The sequence below is a fragment of the Silene latifolia genome, chromosome 4, assembly GCF_048544455.1.
Source record: "Silene latifolia isolate original U9 population chromosome 4, ASM4854445v1, whole genome shotgun sequence".
Taxonomy (NCBI): domain Eukaryota; kingdom Viridiplantae; phylum Streptophyta; class Magnoliopsida; order Caryophyllales; family Caryophyllaceae; genus Silene; species Silene latifolia.
In genome coordinates, this window is record NC_133529.1 from 111,486,247 (window position 1) to 111,510,865 (window position 24,619).

At 38.3% G+C, this 24,619-nt stretch overlaps 2 protein-coding genes across 2 annotated transcripts; one reads left to right on the top strand and one right to left on the bottom strand.

Annotated features, from left to right (window-relative positions):
- Nucleotides 1-225: 225 nt before the first annotated feature.
- On the bottom strand, nucleotides 226-7,021 carry LOC141653834 (protein NRT1/ PTR FAMILY 7.3-like). The gene is made up of 5 exons (XM_074461699.1): nucleotides 6,876-7,021; nucleotides 6,253-6,370; nucleotides 2,173-2,390; nucleotides 1,523-2,085; nucleotides 226-1,431 (listed from the first exon to the last, which is right to left on the bottom strand). The coding sequence occupies exons 1-5, from the start codon at nucleotides 6,900-6,902 to the stop codon at nucleotides 555-557; spliced, it is 1,803 nt and encodes a 600-aa protein (XP_074317800.1). The 5' UTR covers nucleotides 6,903-7,021; the 3' UTR covers nucleotides 226-554.
- Nucleotides 7,022-17,833: 10,812 nt separating this feature from the next.
- Nucleotides 17,834-21,709, top strand: LOC141651938 (uncharacterized). Its single transcript, XM_074459627.1, has 4 exons — nucleotides 17,834-18,416; nucleotides 18,773-21,006; nucleotides 21,346-21,456; nucleotides 21,515-21,709. The coding sequence occupies exons 1-4, from the start codon at nucleotides 17,834-17,836 to the stop codon at nucleotides 21,707-21,709; spliced, it is 3,123 nt and encodes a 1,040-aa protein (XP_074315728.1).
- The last annotated feature ends 2,910 nt before the right edge of the window (nucleotides 21,710-24,619 follow it).

Consider the following 24,619-nt stretch of genomic DNA (forward strand, 5'->3'; position numbering starts at 1 on the left):
AAGTAAAATCCTTTTTGGAAGAGGGATCTTAACAATGGTACGCACTTTGAGAGGTTATGTATACTTGAACATTTGCTGTCATATTTAGGTTTTTGTCTTTTAGAGTATACAGGAACATTTACTGCATTGTTGTCTATCTCAGGCGGTAGCCTGGTACTTGTCTGCACTATAGTTCCGACTGAAGTGTTTTTACATTACCAGGAAACGTAGAGAAACGAGATGTGATCATATGTAAATGGGTTTACATGTTACTTTAATGATACCAACAGAAGATTACAAGGTGGTAGACTGGTAGCACCCCTGACTTACACAATTCAGTAGTTCACTCTACAGACAGTTTCAGATATTTTAGATAAGCACCAACTACGAAGACCGTTAAATTCCACAGGTAGGTCAGGTAAATACTAAGTAGATTTGCAAGGATTATTGGCTTTTTCTTAGTTACACCTAGATCATCCCCCCAAAAGTCACCCTGGTGAACAAAACCCAATTCCTCTTATTCTTCAAGTCATACATACATCTCCTCCTCACAAAGTAAAAACCAGTTGTCAACATTAGACTTTATTACATTCGTCTTGACAATCATCTTCGCCAAATTTTCCCTCCCGCTTTATACCCTGGTACCATTTGGCACATCCTATGTATACCATCAAATCGATCATTGTCAGAGCGGCTAATAGGAAGAAAAATCTGTCTAGATGACCTTTGTTTAGATTCCCCGGTATCCACCCTGGCATATGGTCCTCTGTTGATATCTTCATAACTATGGATACGAGAAGGCTGCTCACGTAATTTCCTAGTGAGATTGATGTCATACAAAGAGCGCTTCCGAAACTCTTGAGTCCATCGGGGGCCTGAGAATTGAAGAACTCTAGCTGACCGACATACATGAAAACTTCGGAAGCCCCAATGAAAACATACTGCGGAACCTGCCAGAAAATGCTGAGTGTGCTTGGGCTTGAAGCTCCGCAGTGATGGCAATCCTTGGCATACTTAAGTCTGTAACATTCCACAATTCCTGCTGAGACCATGGCCAATACTGCTATTATCAGTCCAATTCCCATTCTGTGAAGCTCCGAAAGACCTCCAGTCTGCGTCTTTCTTATTCTACTCACAATTGGATCTAGAACTCTCCTATAGATAAAAACAAAAGCTGCTACACTGAGGATGTCAAAGCTGGACATGCTTGCAGCTGGAATTCTGAAGCTCGATATGGTCGTATCCATAGCAGCACCTTGTTCTACAAATAGTGATGCCATTTGGGTGAACACCACCGAGTAGATTATGGTGCACAACCATATGGGAAGTAACCTTAATATACACTTGACTTCTTCAACCTGTTTTATGGGACAAAGACGCCACGGGTTGTGACCACCTTTCTCCTGGTCACTAAAATCCTCAGATTTCACATAAGCTGCTCTGTCCAAGAATCTGCAAGCCATGGAAAACATTTGTTTAGCTTCGCGACATCAAAAATATATTAAGTTTAGACGGGATTGTGCTGTTTACTGTATATACTTACTTGAGTCCTTTGGTGTGGAGTATTTTCCGAGCTCCATTTGAGGAGCATTCCTTTTGTTCTTCACCTTCATATAATTCCTCTCCTTCAGGCATATGCGTCTTCCATTTCCTGAACGAAGCAACAAAAACTTGGGAGAATCTGGAAAGAGGATTCCCACTGGGCTTGAAATGTCGATATCTTGGTGTACCGACAACAAATAAAACAAGTCCAGCAAAGGCAGAACCAGCAGATGCCCAGAAACCTAAAACCCACATCCCTTCATCTTCAATATATCCGAGTAAAGTGTTGGAAAAGAGAGACCCAAGATTCATTGCCAGGTAGAAGTAACTGAAGAAAGCAACCTTTGAGTGGGCCTCTCTTGGATGCTCGTCATCGAACTGGTCTGCTCCCAATGTTGCTATGTTAGGTTGATACCCTCCATATCCCAAGGCCACTAGATAGCTGGATAAGTAAAACAGCCCGACTTCCATACTCGAATGCTTCCCACATGGAGTTGTCCTATCTCCACACCCTTTCGGTCTTATCAGGAACAGGTATGATGATAGTGAAAGTGATGCAAGTCCCTGTCATCCATACATATATACACGAGTTCAGAATCTTTCTCTGAGTGTGAATTTTTTACCATATAGTGAAATTTATTATAGACGTACCATGGCGAAGATGATCTGAAAGATAGCGCAGGTTTTGTATCGGCCCCAGTAAGAATCGCTAAGGAAGGCACCAACGAGCGAGAAGATGTAAACAGTTCCGGTCCATTTACTGACTGTGTTTGCAGCATCAGCATTGTTTTCCCCCAGCACCCTTGTCAGGAAAAGTACCAGATTTACCCCTACTCCAAAAAATGCCAAGGTAGCCAACCCTTGATTCACTGTTTTCATTCATGGTAACAAATTTTTAATTAGTCTCAGTTTTCATTCAACCATATCAGTTCTAAATTATCAGACTAAATTTCAAGTATCCGACACAAGTGCTTGTCTGTCTAAGTAAGTGTCATATCATAGTGATCGGTCCATAAACGACTTAATCATGTCGTTGATTGAAATCACTTCCTTGTACTCATCAATTAACTAATACATCTTATAATGTTATTAATCATTAATCATGAAATATGAAAACAAAAATAATGTCACTTTCCACTGAATTTTAGCAGGTAATATCAAACGAATCTAATCCAATCCGTACATGGTACGTCCTAATCTTTTTGGTTACTTTCTTTAATTTGTAAGCGCACTTGTCCTGTAATAGTATTGTCGCTGTGCTAGACGTTCATGTCGTCACTACTGTGCGTTTGTCATCCACATGAACACAAGATCAGATCATCCGAAACTACTTGGGCTATAATTTTTTGTACATATAGGGTATGCCTAATGCCACGAGGAACCTTTTTTTTTTTTTTCACATCAGTCGGCAACTCCGTAAAGAGGGATATTTCCCCCTCGGGAATATTCATTTATACGGAGTACATATTTATTTCGAAGTTGAGTAAGAGTTATAAGGATTAATGTACGTTGGAACTTATAGAATTCCTTCTATTTTTCATTACTCGTATTAAATTCTTTGTAAGCAAATCAATTTTAAATGTTATACTAACAATTTATAGTTACTAATAATTCTTTTTTGAGCTTTAATATTTTCCATAAATTCACATTTTAAGGCTAGTTTTTCACAAGGTTTCATTATCCTGATTCCGTCACTGCCGGTAACTAACGGTATAGGATTTTAAACAGAGAAGCAATAATTGTTGTGATAGAAGAAGTGATAATGTGTAATGATGAAAAGGAAGGGAACCCATTTTTGAGTTTGTTGATACGTAGTTGTTCTACACCTTGATTTGGTTTGTCCTAAACTTATACGAAAACAAAAACTTGGTAAACAATTTGTTAAAAGAACACAGTTATTTACTATGTAGAATATGGAACTTGTATTTAGAGGTAAGCCTAACATAAAGGTTAAGGTAGCTCCATGTTATAATCACATTATGTTAGGCATAATTCAACTCAAGTTCGTCAAGTAATCAATTAATAGTTATATCACATTTATGGAACACTTGAAGAAACTAATTAAATTGCGTACCATGGGTGTGTTTTTTTGCTTCACCTTTCACAAAACAATTATTATTTGTCCAAAAACATGATTTTGTAATTCAAATACCATGTATTTGACGATAAATTTATGAATTGGATTTTATCGTCAGATACTGATGTACAAACTAATATTTACCATAATTAATGAAATAAGCTTGTAAATATTTTTCTAATTAGCTAGCTTCTTATCATATGCTCTATTGTGCCCTAAGGAGTAAGGGCAAATGTTAGAAAACCCGTTTTTTTTATTGATGAAAGAGTATAATAAAGATTTGTTATTAGGTGAAGTGAAAAAGATAGGACTAACAAATAATCGAATGTAATCTAGAAAGTAAAAAAGTGTTAAAAATTCAAAATTTTCATCGGCCAGGAAGGCAACCGTCTCTACTTTGTAACACCCTTGATTTCGTGACTCGTCGGTAGAGGAGAATTTTTCAATCAAAAATTAATAATTTATTAAAATATAAAATGAGGCAATGAGTATATTTAATATTTGAATATAATATTTTATTCTATATGGAGTACATATTTATTAAATAGAGGACTTTATTATTGTGTTGCAGTCCATATATTATGAAGTAGATTGATACTTCGTATACGTTAGGAAGTGATTAGCTGGCAAATAGGGGGAAATAGCGACGTCATGGACAGAGGAGAACAACCCTAAAATGAATGTGTTTCGTGTGACTCACGTAATATTTATATCTGCTTACGTTTCTTTACACTGATCACATCTCCTTCCAATTTTTCACCTTTCCCTTTTACAATTACCTGCCTCCTCTTTTTGTTATTTACCTACATCTTTTGGTCTTAACTCTTGACTAATGTATTGGTGCATATAATTCAATAAATCAGTTTCTCTCAAAACTTTTTAAATACTCTTATTATTATGAAAGAGAAGATGTGTTATGAAACTACTTGGACAATCGATATTTCATTGTTAAATTGTTCCAAATTTGGAAGAAATAAATACGATTACACTAAACTGACTCCACACTCTAACAATCCTATCTACGCCAACGACGTTAATGGCTCATAATACGGAGTAATAACTAAGAAAGCTTTTTAAAAGTATTGTTTGCATTTCTTACACATTTCATAATCATCTAGTACAGTATATATTAAAAGTAGCAATTAAAAATGTTGTCTTTTTCCTAATATATTAGATTATTATTAACTGGACGCATGATCAAATACTACTCAACACACACTAATACACTATATATCTGGTATGTTTGTCCCCCACCCCACTATTTTTGTCGTCATGGGTTAATTTTGTGTACTAAAAATGTACTATTTCTTCACACCGTGGTAATAAAATGTTATCATACGTCAACTTATCAAATATAGGGGGTGATAAGCTTATAATATACTCCTATTTATGTTGAAAAGGCCGACTTTCAATATTTCTTATGAGTTACGTCCTCAATTTAAGCCTATTTTTTGGACTAAAGACATAAATCCATAGCCTTTTTTCACGAGTTTTCATTAGGGTAACACATGATTTTTATTGAAGCTTCACCTGTTTTGTGCTACCCCTAGCCCTAGGATGAGTAATATATAGGCCAAATGTACAATTAATCTTAGTAATATGTTCCCTACTAGTATCGGTATGAAAAATCCGTAATATTTTATATCTGACGTTTAAAGTCTTGATAATATATACACTCGTGTATGGAAATTTACGTGTCAATGACGTTCATCGTAACTATTTATTAGATTCCTTCTATATTCTCGAAAGTTTCTCTGACAGACTGAATCTCGCTTGGTTATCTAAGGCGAAATTAAATCTCTCTTTGGAACTAAAACTAACAACCCTTTATGCATGAAAGATTGGAGTCTTATATATAGCTGAATAAGGATAAGCTAACTTTTTACGTAGTATATGCAATGAAATTTAGGAAAAGCTAGAAAATATGTACGTTATTAATACGACTAAGCACAAAATTGGTAAAAAGAGTAATGAGTATTAGAGACACTTGGACGGTGTTGGTTTTTTTTTGCTAACGTACGCAATCTAGAAAATATTAGCCTTTAAAAATTAAAGCAATAAATTTAAATTATTTTTAGGATGAAAAGTGAAGATGATGATCATTTTTGTAAAGAGTACAAAATCCTTGATTTCTAGTGACTAGTGCGTCATTGCACTTAAATTGTACCTTAGCTTAACTTTGGAAGACCGTATCATCATCAAAACTGTATAAAAAATAATCATTGTAATTAAATAACTACGAAAATTAATTAGTGATCGGAAACATCGTCATATGCTCGGACAAGATCCCTAGAAAGGTCTTAGCTACCGTCATTGTAATTAAATAACTACGACATGCACATTTTTTAACGTTTGGCTATAACTTTTACGATCTCGTACATAATTTAGTACCGATGAGATATTTGTCTTATGGTAAACTAAAGACCGATAATTAATTTCTAGACGATATGTTACAAGTGTCGTTACAGAATACTTTTTGATACGTACGTACAGTTATTAGTCGTAGATACGTAATAAGAAGATTCTTATATTTAGCGATAGTTTTATCATGAGTTTATCTGATCGATCTAAAATTTTGGCTAAAGATATTGTATTATACTATGAGAAAGCATTTATGACCAAGATTAAATTTACGTGTAAAAGAAGACGCTAACCAAGAATGATGGCTCCAGCGAACCAATTGCCGGTATGTCGACGGTCGGCAGGGTGTCCTTTACAGTCGACTGTTCCGTCCATTGTGTAAACTTCATCTATTTCTTTCGTATTTTTTCTCTGTTCATTGGAAAATCATATGATTAATAATAATAATAACTAAAGCACTGAATTTCAAAGGTATAAATTCTTATGACACTTTTTAGTGTGTCATGCACGTAATCATATACCCTAAAGTGCAGTCACACCAATGTGTCTCATGTGAAACTCTATTTGATTTGCATGTTCACTAAATGTGCTACTCCATATATGCCTAAAATCATACATGCAATACTTTTACTTTGATGAGAATAATTTGATGAATATATTAAATCTAAGTAAAACCTGAAAAAATAATACGTGCTACAAATGGTACTAAAGCTTTATACTACTCATTTTCGTGTGTTATGTAAAACCCGGAACTGGATATAAAAAGGAATAATTACAAGTATCTAACGACGTTATATCATTTTTTTTTTCTCATTTTCCATCATGAGCATTGTTAAATTTTTTACCCGACAATAAGAATAGTTTCATTTTCATTTTAAGGACAATAAATCAAAGCTATCTTAAGTAACAAACTGACCTGCTTGGTCACCGCGACGATAGTCATTGTTGAAAAATGAGAAGAGGAAAACTCTTAGATGATTGTTGAGAAATTTAAGTGACAAAAGTAAGAAGAAGGGGAGGAGAGTGTTTTGTTGTAAGAAGGTATTAAACTCTGATCCCTTGATATGAGAAGGTAGCAAAGTCCATATATATATAGGACTTGAATGCTAGAGACTTGGGTTTCAAATTAGAAGAGGAGGATGACCCACGTGCCAATATTTTATTGTTTCATGCTTAACTAGCTAAGTGAAGTTACAACTTAATTTTTTTTTGGATGAAAGAAACATATATTAAATAAACCAAAGTTAAGAGTACATCACGGGGGCGGGTCGGGGGATAGAGGCACAGAGGCCAAAACAGAGTCACTAGTACAAAGTTCAACAACAAAAGGAGGGGCAAGAGCCCACTCAAAACAACCTAAAAGAGAACTAGTATCATGAACGGAATGGTGAGCAATAGCATCCGCCACACGGTTAGCCGTCCTCTTCTCAAAAATCAGCTTCAAATGGGGTGAGTCCTGCAAGAGGGCCCTACACTCAAGAATGATTATCTCTTATTTCGAAGTTACAACTTAATTGACAACTAGTTTAACAACTAATGTGGTGGACTTGGGTTGTTAATCCATAACTAGTCTTTGATGTCCGACTCTGTATTATTAGGTAATGTTGTAATCTACGCTATTCATAACTTGAGTTTAATACTGTATTTAACTATGAATTTTATCAGTTTTACCAGATGTTGTCAAATAAAGAGTTAATCAGGGGTGGATTGACATTTCGGATATTGGAGGTTTTTGTAATCTTATAATTAATACCCCATTAATTTATACTGATAGTCTGAAATTTTACGTTACAACCTCAGTAGTTAAATTTTCTGGTTACGCCATTAGACTTAATGCTCAACTGGTTACATTAAAGTTGTCCTTGTAACTTACAATACACCAAAAGAGAAAAGAAAAGATAAGACAACAAGAAATCTCCCCACCAAAAAACAAATGGTAGGCTATAAACCCACTTTTAGCCTATTTGTTGGATGGGAAATTTAAAATGATTAACTTAGCAACTATGATAACCAGAAATGTCTTAGTCTAATATTTTTTTTTCTTGGCTAGTAAATAACCAAATCTAAATATGCTAGGAGTAATAGGGTAGATAATTTTGTGGTCCTCTTGAATTTACAATTTTATGTTGATTGGGTAATTAGAAATTATGATAAAAAGGTGGGGGGAAGGTAGAAGAAAAAGAAAATGTAATCCTAGTCAAGTTTAGTTCATGATATGGACTGATTTGAAACATCCCATATATGGTTTTAATTTTTTTGAAAAATTGACATGAACATATAGCCCACTTGATCAAAATAGACTTGTATGAGTGTGACATATATGTATGTACTCTATGTCTTAGCTTAGATCTCTTGCTACCACAACTCCAATTTTCATATATGCTGTATGCGTGTATCCAGGGAGGTTGGAGGTAGGAATTAGACAAGTAGAAGAAGAATGTGTGTAGTCATCATGTATCCACCTGCTTGCTTTTTTTACATTCCAAAATATAATAGTACGAGATTTTTTGGGAAGGCGTCTAAGAGTAAATCCGTGAAGCTTTGGCCCAAAACAGACAATATCGTACTATTATCGACATTGGACACCGACGCACGCAGCAGATGCCCAACACGAGGTATTCACACTTCCACACAACACACGGTGTACCTTAATCTCAAATCTCACGGGTTAACATCATATCATCTTTTTTATGATAATCGTCACAAACTAACTTTAACCAATTACAATTAATATCTTAATATCTTTTTAAAGAAGTATAAAACGATAATGAAAGTTTTCTGCATTTTTGAAAATGTTAATTGATTATTAACCGAGTTAGTGAAATTGGACGAGCTAATAAGTATGAGGACGTGTTAATGAATGATTGGTGTCAGCTGAATGAGTGAAGTAATCGATCAACTAACGAATTACGTTAACGATAACAATCAATAAGTTATAGACTATAGTATAATGTTCAGGGTATAACAAAGAATTTTAAAAAAGCAGAGATACAACTTAGAAAACTCAACCGTAGAATATCCCTAAGAGCATCTCCAATGGTTAAGCAAAAGGACTTGCTTGCAAATAAAAAAATTTTCAAGGTATTTGCTTAGCCATTGGAGCACTTTACATGTACTAGCTTAAATTGAGCTAGTAGCTCAAATGAGCCTACAAGAAAAAATCTACCAATTAAAACAACACTTAAATATTTTTAATTTTTATTTTCTAGGGAAAATAAGTAAATGTATTAATTAAAAGGGTGTTGTCTGTTGGTTTGAGTTATAATGCTACCCATCTGTTGTAGATGGGTAATTAAAAGGGTGTTGTGAAAGTTAGTTGACATATGGTCCATTTAAGCCACAACACTAAGCTAGTAGCTTACCATTGTAGTAGTTTGTAGCTTACCGTTGTGGATGCTCTTAGAGCATCAAGTTGCTACTAGCTTACCTTTGCCACATAAGATTTTCAAGCTAGAATATTTGTAAGCTACAAACTACTACAATGGTAAGCTACTAGCTTAGTGTTGTGGCTTAAATGCACCATATGCCAACTGTCTTCCACAACACTCTTTTAATTAATATATTTACTTATTTTACCTAGAAAATAAAAATTAAAAATATTTAGTGTTGTTTTAATTGGTTGATTTTTTCTTGTAGGCCAATTTGAGCTACTAGCTCAATTTAAGCTAGTACATGTAAAGTGCTCCAATGGTTAAGCAAGTAGTTTGAAATTTATTTTATTTGCAAGCAAGTCCTTTTGCTTAACCATTGGAGATGTTCTAAGTATTATATCGCCTTTATGTGCGAGAGGTTGGGACTTGGGAGCTAAGTGCCAATATTGCTAGGGTTTTCCTTGGCAAAACAAAATTGTGTAACGATTGGGCTTTCTCTAGACACAAGATGATGAGAAGCCGTTTTATTGGTAGAAAATAATTTGTTTATTTGGTACAATCCTTATTCATATGCGGATAAGGAATGAATCTAAGATATAAAAAAAAAACACACATTTTCTCTATTGTACAACTATGCCTATCTAATGTAATAAGGATGATTTTAAATCAGGTCATGGTTAGATTGTTATACACCGAATAATTATCTTATTTAATAATAAGGGGTGCATGTGAGAGGATGGCATGTATTGAGATTGATCCGCCAAATGCAAAAGCCGGGAGATAAAGAATGTTGAGCAAATGAACGTTTGGGTGATTAGACCAACCAAAACCATACATTGGTGTACCTCACTAAGCTAATAGCGTAGCCTAATACGGACGCGCATAATAAGCCTTAGATTAATCACATCCAACAAATATAAATGGCCTTCATTTCATATATACTTGTGACCTCTGACTCAAGCTACTGATGTTACATAACATTCTTATAGGATATCATAATCTGTTTCAACATAATTTCAATATATTCAGGAGAATAATTAGGAGATTTCTGAATGGTTTAAGACTGTGGTCGGATTATTCTTCTTGTTGGCAAGAAAGATCTTATTCACGTATTAATCACATGAAGGAGCTTTTATTCTAATTGCTGTATACTTGTACGTATGTTAGGGCTAAAAATTATACAGTAGATTTTTGACACGCGAATCAATAAACAACGAAAATCTTTCAATAAAAGGATCGACAATTTTTATTGCTCATGTACTGAATGCGCTTATAGCCACCGTCACTCGGCCTCGTCTTTTCTCAGAGCGCGCTCTTGCTTGATTAAAAATGGCGCATATACTTGCGCAAACCATCGGCCACTCTCATTGAGACCTTCTGGAATAGCGTCTAATTTTCCAGGAATAACGTTTGTCATTATTCCACTATGTTCTTGATTTTGATTATGTAAGCAACGATATTGTGCATGTCCATTTCCAATCGATGTATACTATATTTAACCTACTATTCTCTATTTTGGACGCTCAATTTTCTCCATTTTCAATAGAGTTAAAATCCCATTAATTTTTAGTTTTGCATTATGATAAAATAACAAAAATAATTACTCTCTATTCCAGTTTTATTGTCTATTTTCCCCTCAAAATTTATACCAAAAAATTTGTCCTATCCATATTTGGTTAGTATTTATACTACAAATCACTCATACTTTCCATGTTATTAGTTTTTCATAAATCCACCCAAAATGAAAAGTATAAAATTTATTGGATGCATAGAGTACTAACTCGGTTACTATTTTTACTGTCAAGATGGCATTTATTGGATCCAAAGGTATTGAACTTTGATCCAACTAGGATCCGTTATTGGATACAATGTTTTTTTGGACGTCGTATTTGAAACTGTTTGGACTCGGAAATTTTTTGCTGGATTTTGTTATAAGATGGTATAACTAATTGTTACTTAAAAATACGCGAACGTGGTAAATGACCTCTTCAGCTTTGCTTTAATGTGAGTTTAAACCCCTTATGTTTACTTTATACTCCCTCTGTGTTGCCTTTCTATCTTAGGAATGTCTTTAATGAGCAATTGGATCTTCTACATTCAATTTGGTCTACTTGTTATCTAATAATTAGTCAGCTCATCTTTCCTTGGTTTTTGTACCAAAATCAAAGGTAAATAAATGAAAGGAACAGAGTAATAAACAACCCCTTAACTTTGCTTCAAAGTGAACTAAAGTCCCTTTTATTTTTCGGTTAAAATCTCAACGGAATGTCAACTTTATTCTCACCAATATCTCATGTTTTTCTACTTATTAAGTACTTATAAAATATGACCATTTTACTTAGACAAAATTTATCACATGGTCCTAACTCCTAAGGGCAATAGCAATGGTTGTAGTTTCATACCATACTTTTTAATTGTCACATTAACAAACACAATCACATATGAAAGTTCTTATTTCTCATCAATGCAAAAAGTTTCATAATTTTTTTGTGGGCCCTCTTTCCCTCTCCTTTTAGGACATGAAACTGGTTTCAACAAGAAACTGATTTCATATAAGGAGCTCCTTATTTTACAAATCAATGGATAAGGAGATCCTTATATGCAGGGGCGAAGTCAGGATTTAATGTCAATAGTAGTTAAAAAAATTTATAAAGGAATATGCAGGAAGTGGGATTTGAACCAATGGCACCAGGTTGGAAACCAAAGCCTTTACCATTGAACCACAATGTCTATTGTACACTTAATGAGATATGTTATCAGCTATTCAGCAATATTATAGGTAGCAAAAATCCGTCTTCTAAACCATTTTTTTAAGTTTGGGGTAGCGACCGCCACCTCCTTGCTACTAGGTGGCTTCGCCTCTGCTTATATGGTATTTTTTTGGACAAAGGGAACAAGTTTAAATTAAAAGGAAAAGGAGTTTAGATTACATCACGGAGGCGGGTCGGGGAAGAGTGGCACACAAGCCAAAACAGAGTCCGAAGTACAAAGTTCAACAACAAAAGGAGGGGGGGGGGGTAATCCCACTCAAAACAGCCTAAAGAAGAACTGGTGTCACAAATGGAGAGCGGGCAATGGCATCTGCAACACGGTTGACCGTTCTCTTCTCAAATACAAGCTTCAAATGGGGGGAGTCCTGCAAGAGGTCCCTACACTCAAGAATAACGTTAGTACACGGTCCACAAGGGGCGGAGGGGCGTAAAATAGAGGTCACCGCATCAAGACAATCAGACGCAATCAGAACATTATTCACATGGACTCTAGAGCGAAGGATCCCATCACAAATGGCGAGGACCTCACTAAGGAAAGGGTTAGGGGCAAGGAGGCGGGTGGACCAAACTAACACCCAGGAACCAGTACAGTCTCTAATAACACACCCCAGGCTAGCAAAGAAAGAGGAGGGGGAAAAGGCCGCATCAACGTTGGTTTTTAGCCAACCAAGCGGCGGAAGAGCCCAGCTCAAAGGGTAGCTAAAGGCAGCATGGGGGGTGGTAATCACAAAGGGGGCAGTGCGGGTGTGATCAGAGGCACGGATCCAAGCAGAGGTCTGGGAGGTAACGGAAGCACAAAAGGAGGAAGGGGGGAGGGTGTTAGGTGTGAAGAAGGTTAAATCACAACGTCTAAGCCAAAGACGCCAAAGAAGGAAGGTGAAGAGGGTATTCCAGGTAGAGGAGCAGGAAGTGCAGTTGTCAAGGAGCCACGGTTGAAGGTCGGAAGTGAAAAAGGAGTTGGGGACGTTAAGGAGGGTCCAACAATGAGAGGCAAAGCAGCAGTCCCTAAGGGCATGGAGGGAGGTTTCAGGAATAGAAGGGTTGGGGCACAAGGAGCAAGACGAACTGGGCAAAATGTTTCTCCCAAAGAGAGAAGCTTTATGTGGTAGTTTGTTCCACCACGCAAGCCAAAGGAAGACTTTGATTCTAGGTTGGGTTGGGAGGTCCCAGAGCCAGCTCAGGTCAGAGGAGAGAGGGGAGGGGTTGTGGGTGAGAGTTGGGCGGCACAGGGAAATGTAGGTCTCACTAATAGAAAATTTGCCTTTGGGGGTAAGGGAGGTGGAAAGGGTGTCAGGTCTTGGTGTAGACGGGATGGGGATGGAGAGGATGTTAGTGGTGATGTGGTCAGGTAGGACAAAGTCAAGGGAATCAAGATCCCAAACTCCATTAGAGATGATGGTGTTCAATCTAGCCGTGGAGGAGGAGAGGTTTAAGGGGCCAAGGATGACCTTTCTTAGGGGACCGCAGCAGAGCCAGGGGTCATCCCAAAGGCTAATAGTAGATCCATCCCCAATGGACTAAGAGAGGTGGTCTTTGAGACTGTTCCATCCTCTCCCAACGTTTTTCCAAATGTGGGAGCCGTAGGAAAAGGATCGGCGGGAGGGAGAGCAATATTTACTGTGTAAGGCCTTGGCAGCACTGGAAGAGTTATTGAGGAGGATGTTTGAGTTGAGTTTAGCAGAGAGGGCATTATTAAGAGGAGCAGCAGCCTTAATTCCAAGGCCACCAAGGGTGAGGGGGAGAGTGACAAGATCCCAATTGGCGAGGTGAAGTTTATTTGAAGACTGGCTAGACCAGAGGAAGTTCCTCGCAGTCTTGTCGATGTCCCGCAGGATAGAGGAGGGGAGGTGGATGCATTGCATTGCATGGTTAGGGATAGCATTGATGGTAGACTTAATAAGGCAGATCCTGCCAGCCCTAGAAAGGAATTGGGATTTCCAAGTGGCTAACTTAGACTTAATGTTATCAAGAATGAAATGCAGATCGACCCTCTTAGGTTTTTTCCCTAAGAGGGGGAAACCTAAGTAGGTGCCGAGGTTGTTGGTCTTCTTGATGCCCAGGGCATCTTCAAAAAGGGCGGCATCAAGAGGGGGAGTGTGTTTGGAGAAAGTAATCTTACTCTTGGAGCAATTGATCTTTGCCCAGAGTTAGAACAAAAGAAGAGAATGGTGTTTTGAAGAGAGCACAAATTCTTTTCCTTTGTTCTACCAAAGACAAGGATGTCATCGGCGAAAAGGAGGTGGGAGAAAGAGACGCCTCCTCTTCCAAGAGGAAAGGGGGTCCACTCGGTGTCGTGGCAGGCTTGGTGGATAAGACGGGGGAGGGCTTCCATGCAGATAATGAAGAGATAAGGAGAGAGGGGGTCACCTTGCCGAATTCCTCTGGATGGGAGGAAATTGTCAAGAGAGGTGCCATTAAGGGTCACATAGGCAGAGGTCGAGGAAATGCAGCTCATTATGAGAGAAATAGTATCAGGGTCGATATTGACAGTGATTGGGCAAGATCTGATGAAGTCCCATTCAAGTCTATCAAAAGCCTTCTCAAGGTCAAGCTTAAGAGCGAACCATCCGAGTTTACTATTGAAGGTGTGCATAGAGTGGAGGATTTCGGAAGCAATAATGAAATTAGTATTAGTACCCCTTCCAGGGATGGAGCTCCCTTGGTTGGGAGAGATCATAGAGTGCAAAAGGGGCTTGAGACGGTTAACAATAATCTTATTAATCATCTTATAGGTAGTGTTACAAAGACTAATGGTATGGAACTCTTTATTTTGTCCCATTGCTATTGTCCTAAGTGAATACCATCTTAATTAAATCAGATGGTTCATACCAACAAATAATTATTTATTTTCGGGAAAAATAAATTTACAGAATATAAGTACTTGTGTACAATGCAAAAATAACAAAAATTTGTAAAACATCTACGTGGTATACTACATCGAAGGTAGAAATCTGTAGAAAATTCATTTTGTACAAAAATCTGTAGAGAATTCACCGTAGTATAATTAAACTTTGGTATAAACTTTATAGGGTGTAACTTGTTTATGTCGGACGATGATAAGGGTTATGTGATTGTTGCAAGGTGCAATGATGTTCACTGTTCTTCCACCTATACTAATGGAGATAGAAAGTTAAACTTAAGATATATTTTGAATTTTCGGATAGCGTGTTAAAATAAGACTCGTATAAATCTCTTAGTACATGTACAAGTATAAAGAATGGAATTTTATACGTGATATGTACAGGAATTTAGAAAAAATAAAAGGGGCTTGATTCCACTTTGGAGCAAAGTTAAGGATGTTGTTTACTACTCCGTACAAAGTAAACTTAAAGGAATTAATCTCACATTAAAGCAAAGTTGAAGGGGTTAGTTACCTCTTTTACGCTTAAAAATATATGAATGGTAATACATATGAATTACAAAATTGATGTCTTGTTTGGTTAAAAAAACATATGAAATGGAAATTCTAATGGGTTTTATTTCCTCCAGAATAAAGGAAGTCACTTCACTGACACCCTCGGTAAATAAGAATTTCAGTGAAAGTCCAATTTTTTTTTTTTTTTTTTTTTTGGCTAATTCACGCGAAATGTTATTTTAGAGAAGAATGTACTTATTGCCAAATTAAACGGCCAATTAATTCAGCGGAATCATTCTGGATCATCTAACTTATTGTTATGCAATAATTAACTTTCTCTCTCTATCTCTAGGGAGTTTCCTCTCAAAATGAGAGTTTCTTACCCATTAAGTTTTTCCACCGCCAACCTTTTGTCCTGTTTCCGACACATCTCCGACATCTTAATCCACCATCTCCTATCTTTCCTCCTCGCCTAACCCCCTTTTTCCAGCTTGTTTTTTCCTTAATCGCCTAACTCCACTCTTTTCTGGGTGGGATGTCTCGTTGGCCACCCTGTTTTAGCACACGTGGTGTTGCTTTTCCGGTCTGATGCCACGTCGTGCTCCGGCCTAACCCTTGTTTCCCATTTATCATCTATAAATACCTATCTACAGTTTTTAATTCCCCCTAGAGCTTCAACTTCATATTTTATCTTTATATAAACCAAAACATATAACCATGGCTTCTTCCTCCTCCACCGCCCCTTGTCGGGCTGGTGTGAATATAAAACTACCACCTCACCTTTGTGTTGACCTTATGGGGTTGGATTTCAATAAAGTCCTAACTGCCCGTTTTATAGACCAAAGATATCTGGCTATTGACCGGATTATGTACCAGATTGGTATTCACTGGAGGTTAACTGGGTCGATTTCAATTCGACCCATGCACCCTTATTACTTGTTTTCTTTTTCATCTTTGGCGGATTACAAGTACTTCCGCAAGCGTCAAACTGTTAATATTGATGGAAGTTTACTGGTGCTGCGTCCGTGCTCTACAACTTCATTCCCGGACAATATGCTTTTTCATATTGTCCCTGTTTGGGTTCGTGTCCTGCATCTTCCTTTTCATCTAATGCACTCCTCTGTTGCGGCTTACCTGTTGTCTCATGTGGGAGACATTTGCGAGGAGGAGGTTGTGAACTCTTTAACACCCTCTCGCTGCTTTGTTAGAGTAAAGGTTTGGGTGGACCTCTCGAAACCGTTGATCCCTGGGTGCTATTTGGAGATTGATGATAGAACTCATCAGTGGATTGGGTTTTCGTACGAGGGAGTGTTCAGATTCTGTAAGACTTGTGGAGAAGTGGGTCACCGAGTTTCCTTCTGTCCGCCTGGAAGATTTCATGGTGCTCGCAGGATTCGGGCCCGGATGGAGGAGCTAAGTGCAAAAGGGTTAACAGTACTCCATGGTCCCCCTGGTTCACGCTTTTACACGCCGGAGATTACGGGGCTACCTTCAAGAATGAAGTACTTGACCTCTAACATTGATATCGCGGAACCTGATGACTCTGCTCAGGTAGATTCAGGAGGAGATTCACCGGTTTTTTCTTTTTCTTCTTCACCTTCTGATAATGGAGGTGATGAGGAAGCTCCTTTTGCTGCGCCGCCACCTACGTTTACGGTTCATGAAGATGAATCTCGAGAAGTCTTGCTTGAGACTCATCCTTTGAAACGCTCTCTCCTTGATCTTAATGGTGCTTCAACCTCTGTTGTTCCTGTTTCGCCTGGTTTTCGTATGATGGCTCCTGAGATGGAGTTGGATCCTATCATGGATCTTGGCCTCCCTGACCCAGCTACTCCCCCACGCCATGTGGATGTGGGTATCCTTTTTCGTGACCCTCTGCCTGCTGGGCCTAGTTCTGGGTCTGGTAATTGTTCCGTTCCTTTGGACTCGTCTGGTAGGAAATTGAAATTTGTTTTCAAGAGGAAGGTAAACCACGAGCTGCACCGTTTGAGTTGTCCTAAGTTTAAACGCTCTTTTCGTTCCAAATTTATGGACTTGTCATTGGATTCGTCCTTGTCTGTCCTTGAGCCGCGTGCACTCCCCCCTGAGTGTCTATATGTTTTTCTGGGTTTACCAGGTTTCAGTTACACGAAATCTAAATCGCCGGATTTAGTTCTTCCTGGTGTTTGTGGGCCGAATAAGCGCAAATTTATGGACTCGAATTCGGCCCTGGAGTTTAGTTCTTATAAACGTTTAGATGTTCAGTGGGCTGTATGTGGGATTCCTTTTTTTCATCGCTAACTGTTTTTCCGTCTCTTTTCCTGTCTTCTTACAGCGCTGAAGATTGGGCGGATCTGTTAGGTCAGGTGGTGGACCTTAAGTCACCACCAGGGTATCCATGACTATCTTTTGTTGGAATTGTAGGGGCTTTGGGGAAGCGGATGATCCTACAATTCCGTATCTACATCAGTGTGTCCTTAAATATCATCCGCTGATTTTGTTTTTGCAAGAGACTCATACTAATGTCGACATAGCATCTACGAAGACTCACCATCTTGGTTATCCTAACTTCTTTGGGGTGGACTCTATTGGTCGTAGTGGTGGTCTTCTTTTGTACTGGGATGACTCTGTAGATATACAAGTTATAAGTAGTTGCCCCCGTTTTATTTTTTGTAAAGTGGGCATCGTTGTAAATCAAGCTACTTTTCAAGATATGTATGTAATGTTCCTGTATGGGGAACCTGTTTTCCAATATAGGTCTTTTCTATGGGATAACATTTCTAATCAAATCTCTGGTTGCTCTCCTTTTCTGGTTATTGGTGATTTCAATCAAGTTGAATTACATTCGGACAAAATTGGAGGTTCTTTAACAATACGAGGTCAAGCTGAGTTTACAGCGCGGAAATTTCACAACAATCTCGTGGACATTCCTTTCTTTGGTCCTCGTTTTACCTGGATGAATGGCCAGCTTGCTAACCACTGTATTATGGAACGCCTCGATCGTGCATATGCAACCCAAGATTGGATTGATCTTTTTCCTGCAACCTCAGTCCTTAACTTACCTATTCTTATTTCGGATCACTCACCAATTATGTTACGTTTCCTGCCGCAACCAAAATCACGTAGAAGACCATACCGCCTTGATAACTGGTGTCTTCAAATACCGGAAGTGATGACCCTTGTATCTAATGCTTGGAATACTCCAGTTTGTGGCTCCTCTTCTTATGTCCTATCCCAAGTTAGTTAGCCGCGCGCTTTGCTATTCTGAATTGGATTATTCAACACCGCATCCGCTACGGTATAAACTGGTCTTCGATTGAATATGATCTTAATCAAGCATCTTCTTCTCTTTTGGACTCGGAAGACGCCCTCAGGTATCAACACCTGCGATCTTCCCACCTTCAGCTGCTCTCCAAACAACATAGTTACTGGATTCAGCGAAACAAGACCCGTAAAGAGATTCTTGATGGCCTTCCGACCCGTTTTTTGTTTAACCGTGTTAAACAACGCTCTTCCAAGCAACGACTGATTTCTCTTCGCACTTCTCACGGCACATGGATCACTGACCCAATTGAAATAGAGGCGGAGATTTGTTCTTATTTCCGATCTATTATGGGTACTCAGCAGGCGTCTCAAGCACCTCTTTTTCAGTCCACTGAAGATTTTCTTGATGACCTGGATATTCCATCGCTTTCGCCTGCTGACTGCTCTACTCTATCTACTCCTTTCACTGAAGTTGATGTTCTCAACGTAGTTCGTAGTATGGATGGTTCGAAATCACCTGGCCCGGATGGTATTACTCCCCGCTTTTATCAGGTTTTTTGGCCTCAGATTGGTCATCTGGTATCTGCGGCCATCTTACATTTCCTCAACTCCGGCGTAATGCTCAAGGAATGGAATCAGACTCATATTATACTCATTCCGAAGGTGGAACACCCTGAGTTGGTCACCCAGTATCGGCCTATTAGTCTTTGTAATGTTATCTACCGAATTGCGTCCAAATGTCTGGCGAATAGACTTAAGCTGGTGATCCCATCTATTATATCTGACTCGCAACAAGCTTTTGTCCCAGGACGTCTGATGACTGATAGCTGCCTTGTAGCTCACGAGGTGCTGCACTATATTAACAAGACCACAAAAGGCTCGAACTGTTTTGCTGTGCTTAAGCTTGACATGAACAAGGCCTTTGATCGTGTTTCGTGGAGTTTCCTCATGATGGTTATGAAGCGCATGGGTTTCCCTATTTTCTGGCGAAATATTATTTGGGAATGTGTGTCCACGATCTCTTATAGGGTGCTTATTAATGGTGAACCATCTGAATCTTTCCGATCTGTCTGTGGTCTACGTCAAGGGGATCCTTTGTCTCCCTACCTGTTTATTATGTGTATGGAAATTTTGTCCCGCCAGCTGATCAGAGCAGAAAAACTTGGCTCCCTAACCGGCATCAAAATTTCAAGATATGCACCAACGCTTTCGCACTTATTTTATGCGGATGATGCTTTTCTATGCTGCAAGGCAACACCTTTGTCATTTGAGACTTTAAGGGATTTGTTCAAGGACTTCGAAGTGCTTTCGGGACAGATGATTAATTTTAGTAAGTCCTATATCAAGTTCAGTCCGAATACACCTGCAGACTTCCGAGAGCATCTGACTTCGATTTTGAAGATGTCTCATGTTCCCTCATTTGGTACCTATTTGGGAGTTCCTATTGATATCCCTCGCAAGAGGTCTGCGCTTTTTCTTCCTTATATTGATGCTCTCACTTTGCGTATTTCATCTTGGTCTGCTCTCCATCTCAGCCAGCCCAGCAAATTGATAGTTATTTCGGCAATCTTGCTTGCTTCTTTGAATCATGTCTTTTCTGCGATACCTATTCCTATTGGTGTGTGTCGCAAAATTGATGCCTTGTTGACGGCTTTTTGGTGGCGGAGTGACTGGAATAAGCACTCCATTCACTGGACTTCCAAAAGTATACTGCAAGCACCAAAGGAATACGGTGGTCTTGGATTCAAAAACACCCATCTGCTCAGCCAAGCATTGCTTCTTAAGAATTTTTGGCGAATTCATACCCAGCCAACTGGGTTTTTGGCCAGATACGTGTCCCCGAAGTATGCCCGAGATTTGCCTATTCCTCTGGCAACCTCTCGCGTTTCTCATCCTTCTTTTATATGGTCTGGTATTTGCACGGCTGTTTCTGCGGCTAAAAATGGTATTTGTTGGAAGCTTGGTAATGGACGGTCTCTTGACCTTTGGTCGAGTCGTTGGATTAATGGTAAACAGCCTTTTGGCACACCTCCTGTTCCAGTTCCAGAGCCTGCGCCATCTCTCTCTGATTTCTTGCTGGAATCTGGTGACTGGAATCCGTCTATGGTTTTTCGATACTTTTCCTCTATTTGTGCGAAGAAAATTACTGCTATGGAACCACCAACTCAGAATTTTGATGACTTTCTCTACTGGAAATATACAGAGGACGGTTCTTATTCCGTAAAATCCGGTTACTCCCACCTATGGTCTGAATCTTCAGCTGCTCTCTGCATACGATCTTTTGTTCACACTTTTCCTTGGAAACGAGTGTGGCGAAAAGGGCTTCCACCTAAGATTTCATTCATGTTATGGCGTTTGGCTCATAATATTATGCCAACGAATGATAATTTATTATCCAAACATGTCTTAGGTTGACTCCATGTGTTCTCTCTGTCTTTCTTCCCCGAAACAGAGGAACATTTATTTCGTACGTGTGCATCCGCAGTAGCCGCGTCTGGGAAAGCATCCGCCCTTGGAATTAACGCCATAGCTAACCCATCAACTTCTTTTATATCTTGGATTGGCGACTTCTTGTCTTATCTTCACAAACAATCTTTGGTGACGGATCAAAAATGGCTCTTGCTTTACTTTTGCTGTGTTCTCCAGGCCATTTGGACTACTCGTAATGCAGTGATTTTTCGAAATCACCAGGGTGACCCTGCAGTTACCTGTAGACTTATTGAGGATTTACTGCACTCGCATGTTCAGTTACCCAAGGTACGTTCTACACTATTGTACCCCTCTACTGACCTTGTTACACCATGTGTTATCACAGATCCATCTTCACATCAACGGAGTGAGGTTTCCTTTTCTGTCTCCACACGATATGTCCCAAATACGAGCTGTTTTGGTTGCTGCATCATTAGTACTGAGTTGGATTACTCCAAGTCAAGTATTGTACGCGCAAGCTCGTCTTTTGACGCTTCTACCAGGGCCCTTCTATGTGCTATGCGCTACGCCCACTCTCTGAGTCTGGGTTATGTTTGTTTCTTAGTCACTTGTTGTAAACTATCTGCAGTTCTGGCAACCTCTTTGCCAGTCCCAATTAGTGCACGGCATTCCTTTCGAGAAATCCGTGCTTTGTTTGTCATTTATCCATCGGGTCAGTACGCTGGCAACAAAGCTAACATCAGATATCCTACCTGTGTTTCCTTTAATATATATCAGTTTATTATTGTCAAAAAAAAAAAAAAAAAAAATCTAACTTATTGTCAACCCTAGAACTAGTCGATCGATAAGTATACCAGTAGAGCTAAACAATTTATTTATGCTTATTTTTTAGCTCGTTATCCTTTTTTCCCTTCTTTACAAGGTTTAAGATATAAATGATTCAAAGTAACAAAATTTTGTTGTCCAAAATTTTATTGGTCTTAAGACTTCATAATTGTTTTGTGTGTAGTAGATAGCTACGTCACTAGATCCAACAATTTGGATCCAACTAACAAAATTTCTAATAATTTGTTTCACGTTAGTATTATCAATCGACTATTACCAATCGCATGAAAAAAGACCGGTTTTTCTCAGAGGTGGCAAACGGGTCAATCGGATCAGTTTCGGTTTGAATTCTTTCGGATCGAGTTATTTCGGTATTTTTTTTTTTCGATTTCAGTTCGGATAAACTCAGGTTGGATTCAGTTTTCACTTTTAATCAGTTGTCGATATTTCGGGTCGGTTCAGGTTCGAGTCGAGTCAATATCGGAGCAAATAAGGTTCGAGTCGGGTCAATATCAGAGCAGATGAGATTCGAGTCAGGTCATAATCGGATGTCAAGGGATTAGGTCTTTACTCAAAACATTGGATACAAATATTTTTTTTTTAAAAAAGTAATATATAATATTTTTTTGTATAACTACGATATAATATTAATTCATTGACGTCAAACGGGTGACACTCATGTACAAAAAGACACTTTAGATGTGACGCCTAGGTACATTCGGTTATTTCGGGTTTCAGTCATCAATGTACGGGTTCAATTCGGTTCATGTATATATATCGGTTCGGATTAAAATAATTCAGGTTGAAACAGTTCAGGTTCATTCGATCTTGGGTCTACTTTAGATATTACAAATTTGTTCGATTTCGAAACAATTCGGGTCGATTCAGGTTTCGGGGTGAAGTTCAGTTTTACCTTTTGGATGTACGGTCAGATGTCGATTAAGGTATTTTCGATCGGTTTTTCGGGTTCGGTATACTTTTGTCAGGTCTAGTTTTTCTAGTGGTTGACAACTTTCAGTTGAGAATAATCGAATTTCTCGTAGTGAATTGTTGAATCTGTATCGATATTCAATAAAATTAGCACGATTAAACCCGATTGAATCATGAGCATAGATTGGCCTAGACGGTACTTGACAAGTCGAATCGGGTCCGGATTTAACTTTTTACCAACCCTAACACTACTAACCACAAATGAGCACACCATTAGCCTTTACAAAGCTAAATAACCTCTCACATTACTCAAAGGGTTACTAGGGTTGTTGGATATACGATCGATCATGAGTCTGAAACGAAATGGCTCGTATCAAGTAAAAAAGTGAAAATGGCCTTACTTATTTGAGAAATAAAGCAAAATTATTAGTGATACAGGTAGAAAGCTAATCTAGCAATCGAGTACTATTTTTGTGAGTATTGGTGGTGGCATCACTTGTCGAATCAATAACGTTCTAATAGTGTATTTAACTATTTATTATGTCATCATTATTCTAAATAGTACTAATTTCACCATCCTTTTTTAGGTCATATGTCGCATCACCACACTAGGATTCCACTTTAGCCCTATCTATCATGCATGGAAACATCGCTATGTTAACCTGGCTATGTTACAACCTTGTATCAACGATGTTACTACACCTTGTTGTTATGTCATTGTTTCGACGAGTATCGTCGACAAGTGACCGAGTTGAAGGGGTTGGATGCATGCACCCTTATATTAAATCCTTCAATTATTGTGTGTTGGAAATAATGATAAGAGGTTGTTTTTTTGCTCTGTTCTTTTGGGCTGAATTGAGCTGAAGTAATCGAGCTGAACGGAACTGAATCGAAATTTATTGAGATAAATAGAGTTGAAATAAGCTGAGCTAAACTAAAATGAGTTGAATTGTGCTGAACTGCTGAAATAGGCTGAAATGAGTTGAATGAGAGATGAAATTAAACCGAAAAAACACGGGAATTGAAATTGCACAAAGTGAAAACAATGACTGATGAGTCGAAAGGGTCAGATGCATGCAGCCTCATATTAAATCCGTTTACCATGTGTAGGAAATAATGTTAAGAGGTTGTTTTTGAATGGCTTAGCTTGGAATAAGGTTCATGGCACAAAGTGGAAACATTTGCTTGAAATTTTCTTTTCATTGTCTAGGCAAAAAGTGGAATGAGCTATAAATTTGAGTTGCACGATTGTGGGAGATTATTGGGTATTAAAACCTTAGTTGTCAATTTATTAATCAAAAGTGTATGTGATCGACATCCTTTCGATAATATGAAGGTCCATTATTACGTTCTTACTAATGATAGGTTAATTAAGAGATAATAAGCTTCTTCTAGAATAGTAAATCCATCTCCTAGGCTCTCATTCAACTTGACCAACAATCTAATTCTTAATTAATTTCAAGTAATCATCACAATCGATCTTATGGTTTGGATACGTTATTGAATAATAATGTTAGTTGTAAATCCACTGTCTTAGAGATTTGCTTGGAAGTAGTTATAATGATAATTCCTCGTAGTTGTTTTATTTTCGGGCTCAATTATATTAACACATGGCCACAGTGTGGTCGCCGGAGGAATTGGGTTGTGAGGTCTTAAATCTTAATGTTCCGCGGAAGCATGAATATTTTGTGTTGGGCCTCTGTTGCGTCGGTGTCCACTCTCCATAATAGTACGA

Bases quoted from the DNA above. Each gene is read 5' to 3' on its own strand.
- LOC141653834 (XM_074461699.1), bottom strand. From the start codon at position 6,902: ATGACTATCGTCGCGGTGACCAAGCAG. The intron at 2,086-2,172 runs GTACGTCTATAA...TATGGATGACAG, and splicing joins TTCAGATCATCTTCGCCATG to GGACTTGCATCACTTTCACT. The intron at 1,432-1,522 runs GTAAGTATATAC...CATGGCTTGCAG, and splicing joins CTCCACACCAAAGGACTCAA to ATTCTTGGACAGAGCAGCTT.
- LOC141651938 (XM_074459627.1), top strand. From the start codon at position 17,834: ATGACTATCTTTTGTTGGAATTGTAGGGGCTTTGGGGAAGCGGATGAT. The intron at 18,417-18,772 runs GTATTATGGAAC...ATCTTAATCAAG, and splicing joins TGGCCAGCTTGCTAACCACT to CATCTTCTTCTCTTTTGGAC. The intron at 21,457-21,514 runs GTACGTTCTACA...GTGTTATCACAG, and splicing joins CGCATGTTCAGTTACCCAAG to ATCCATCTTCACATCAACGG.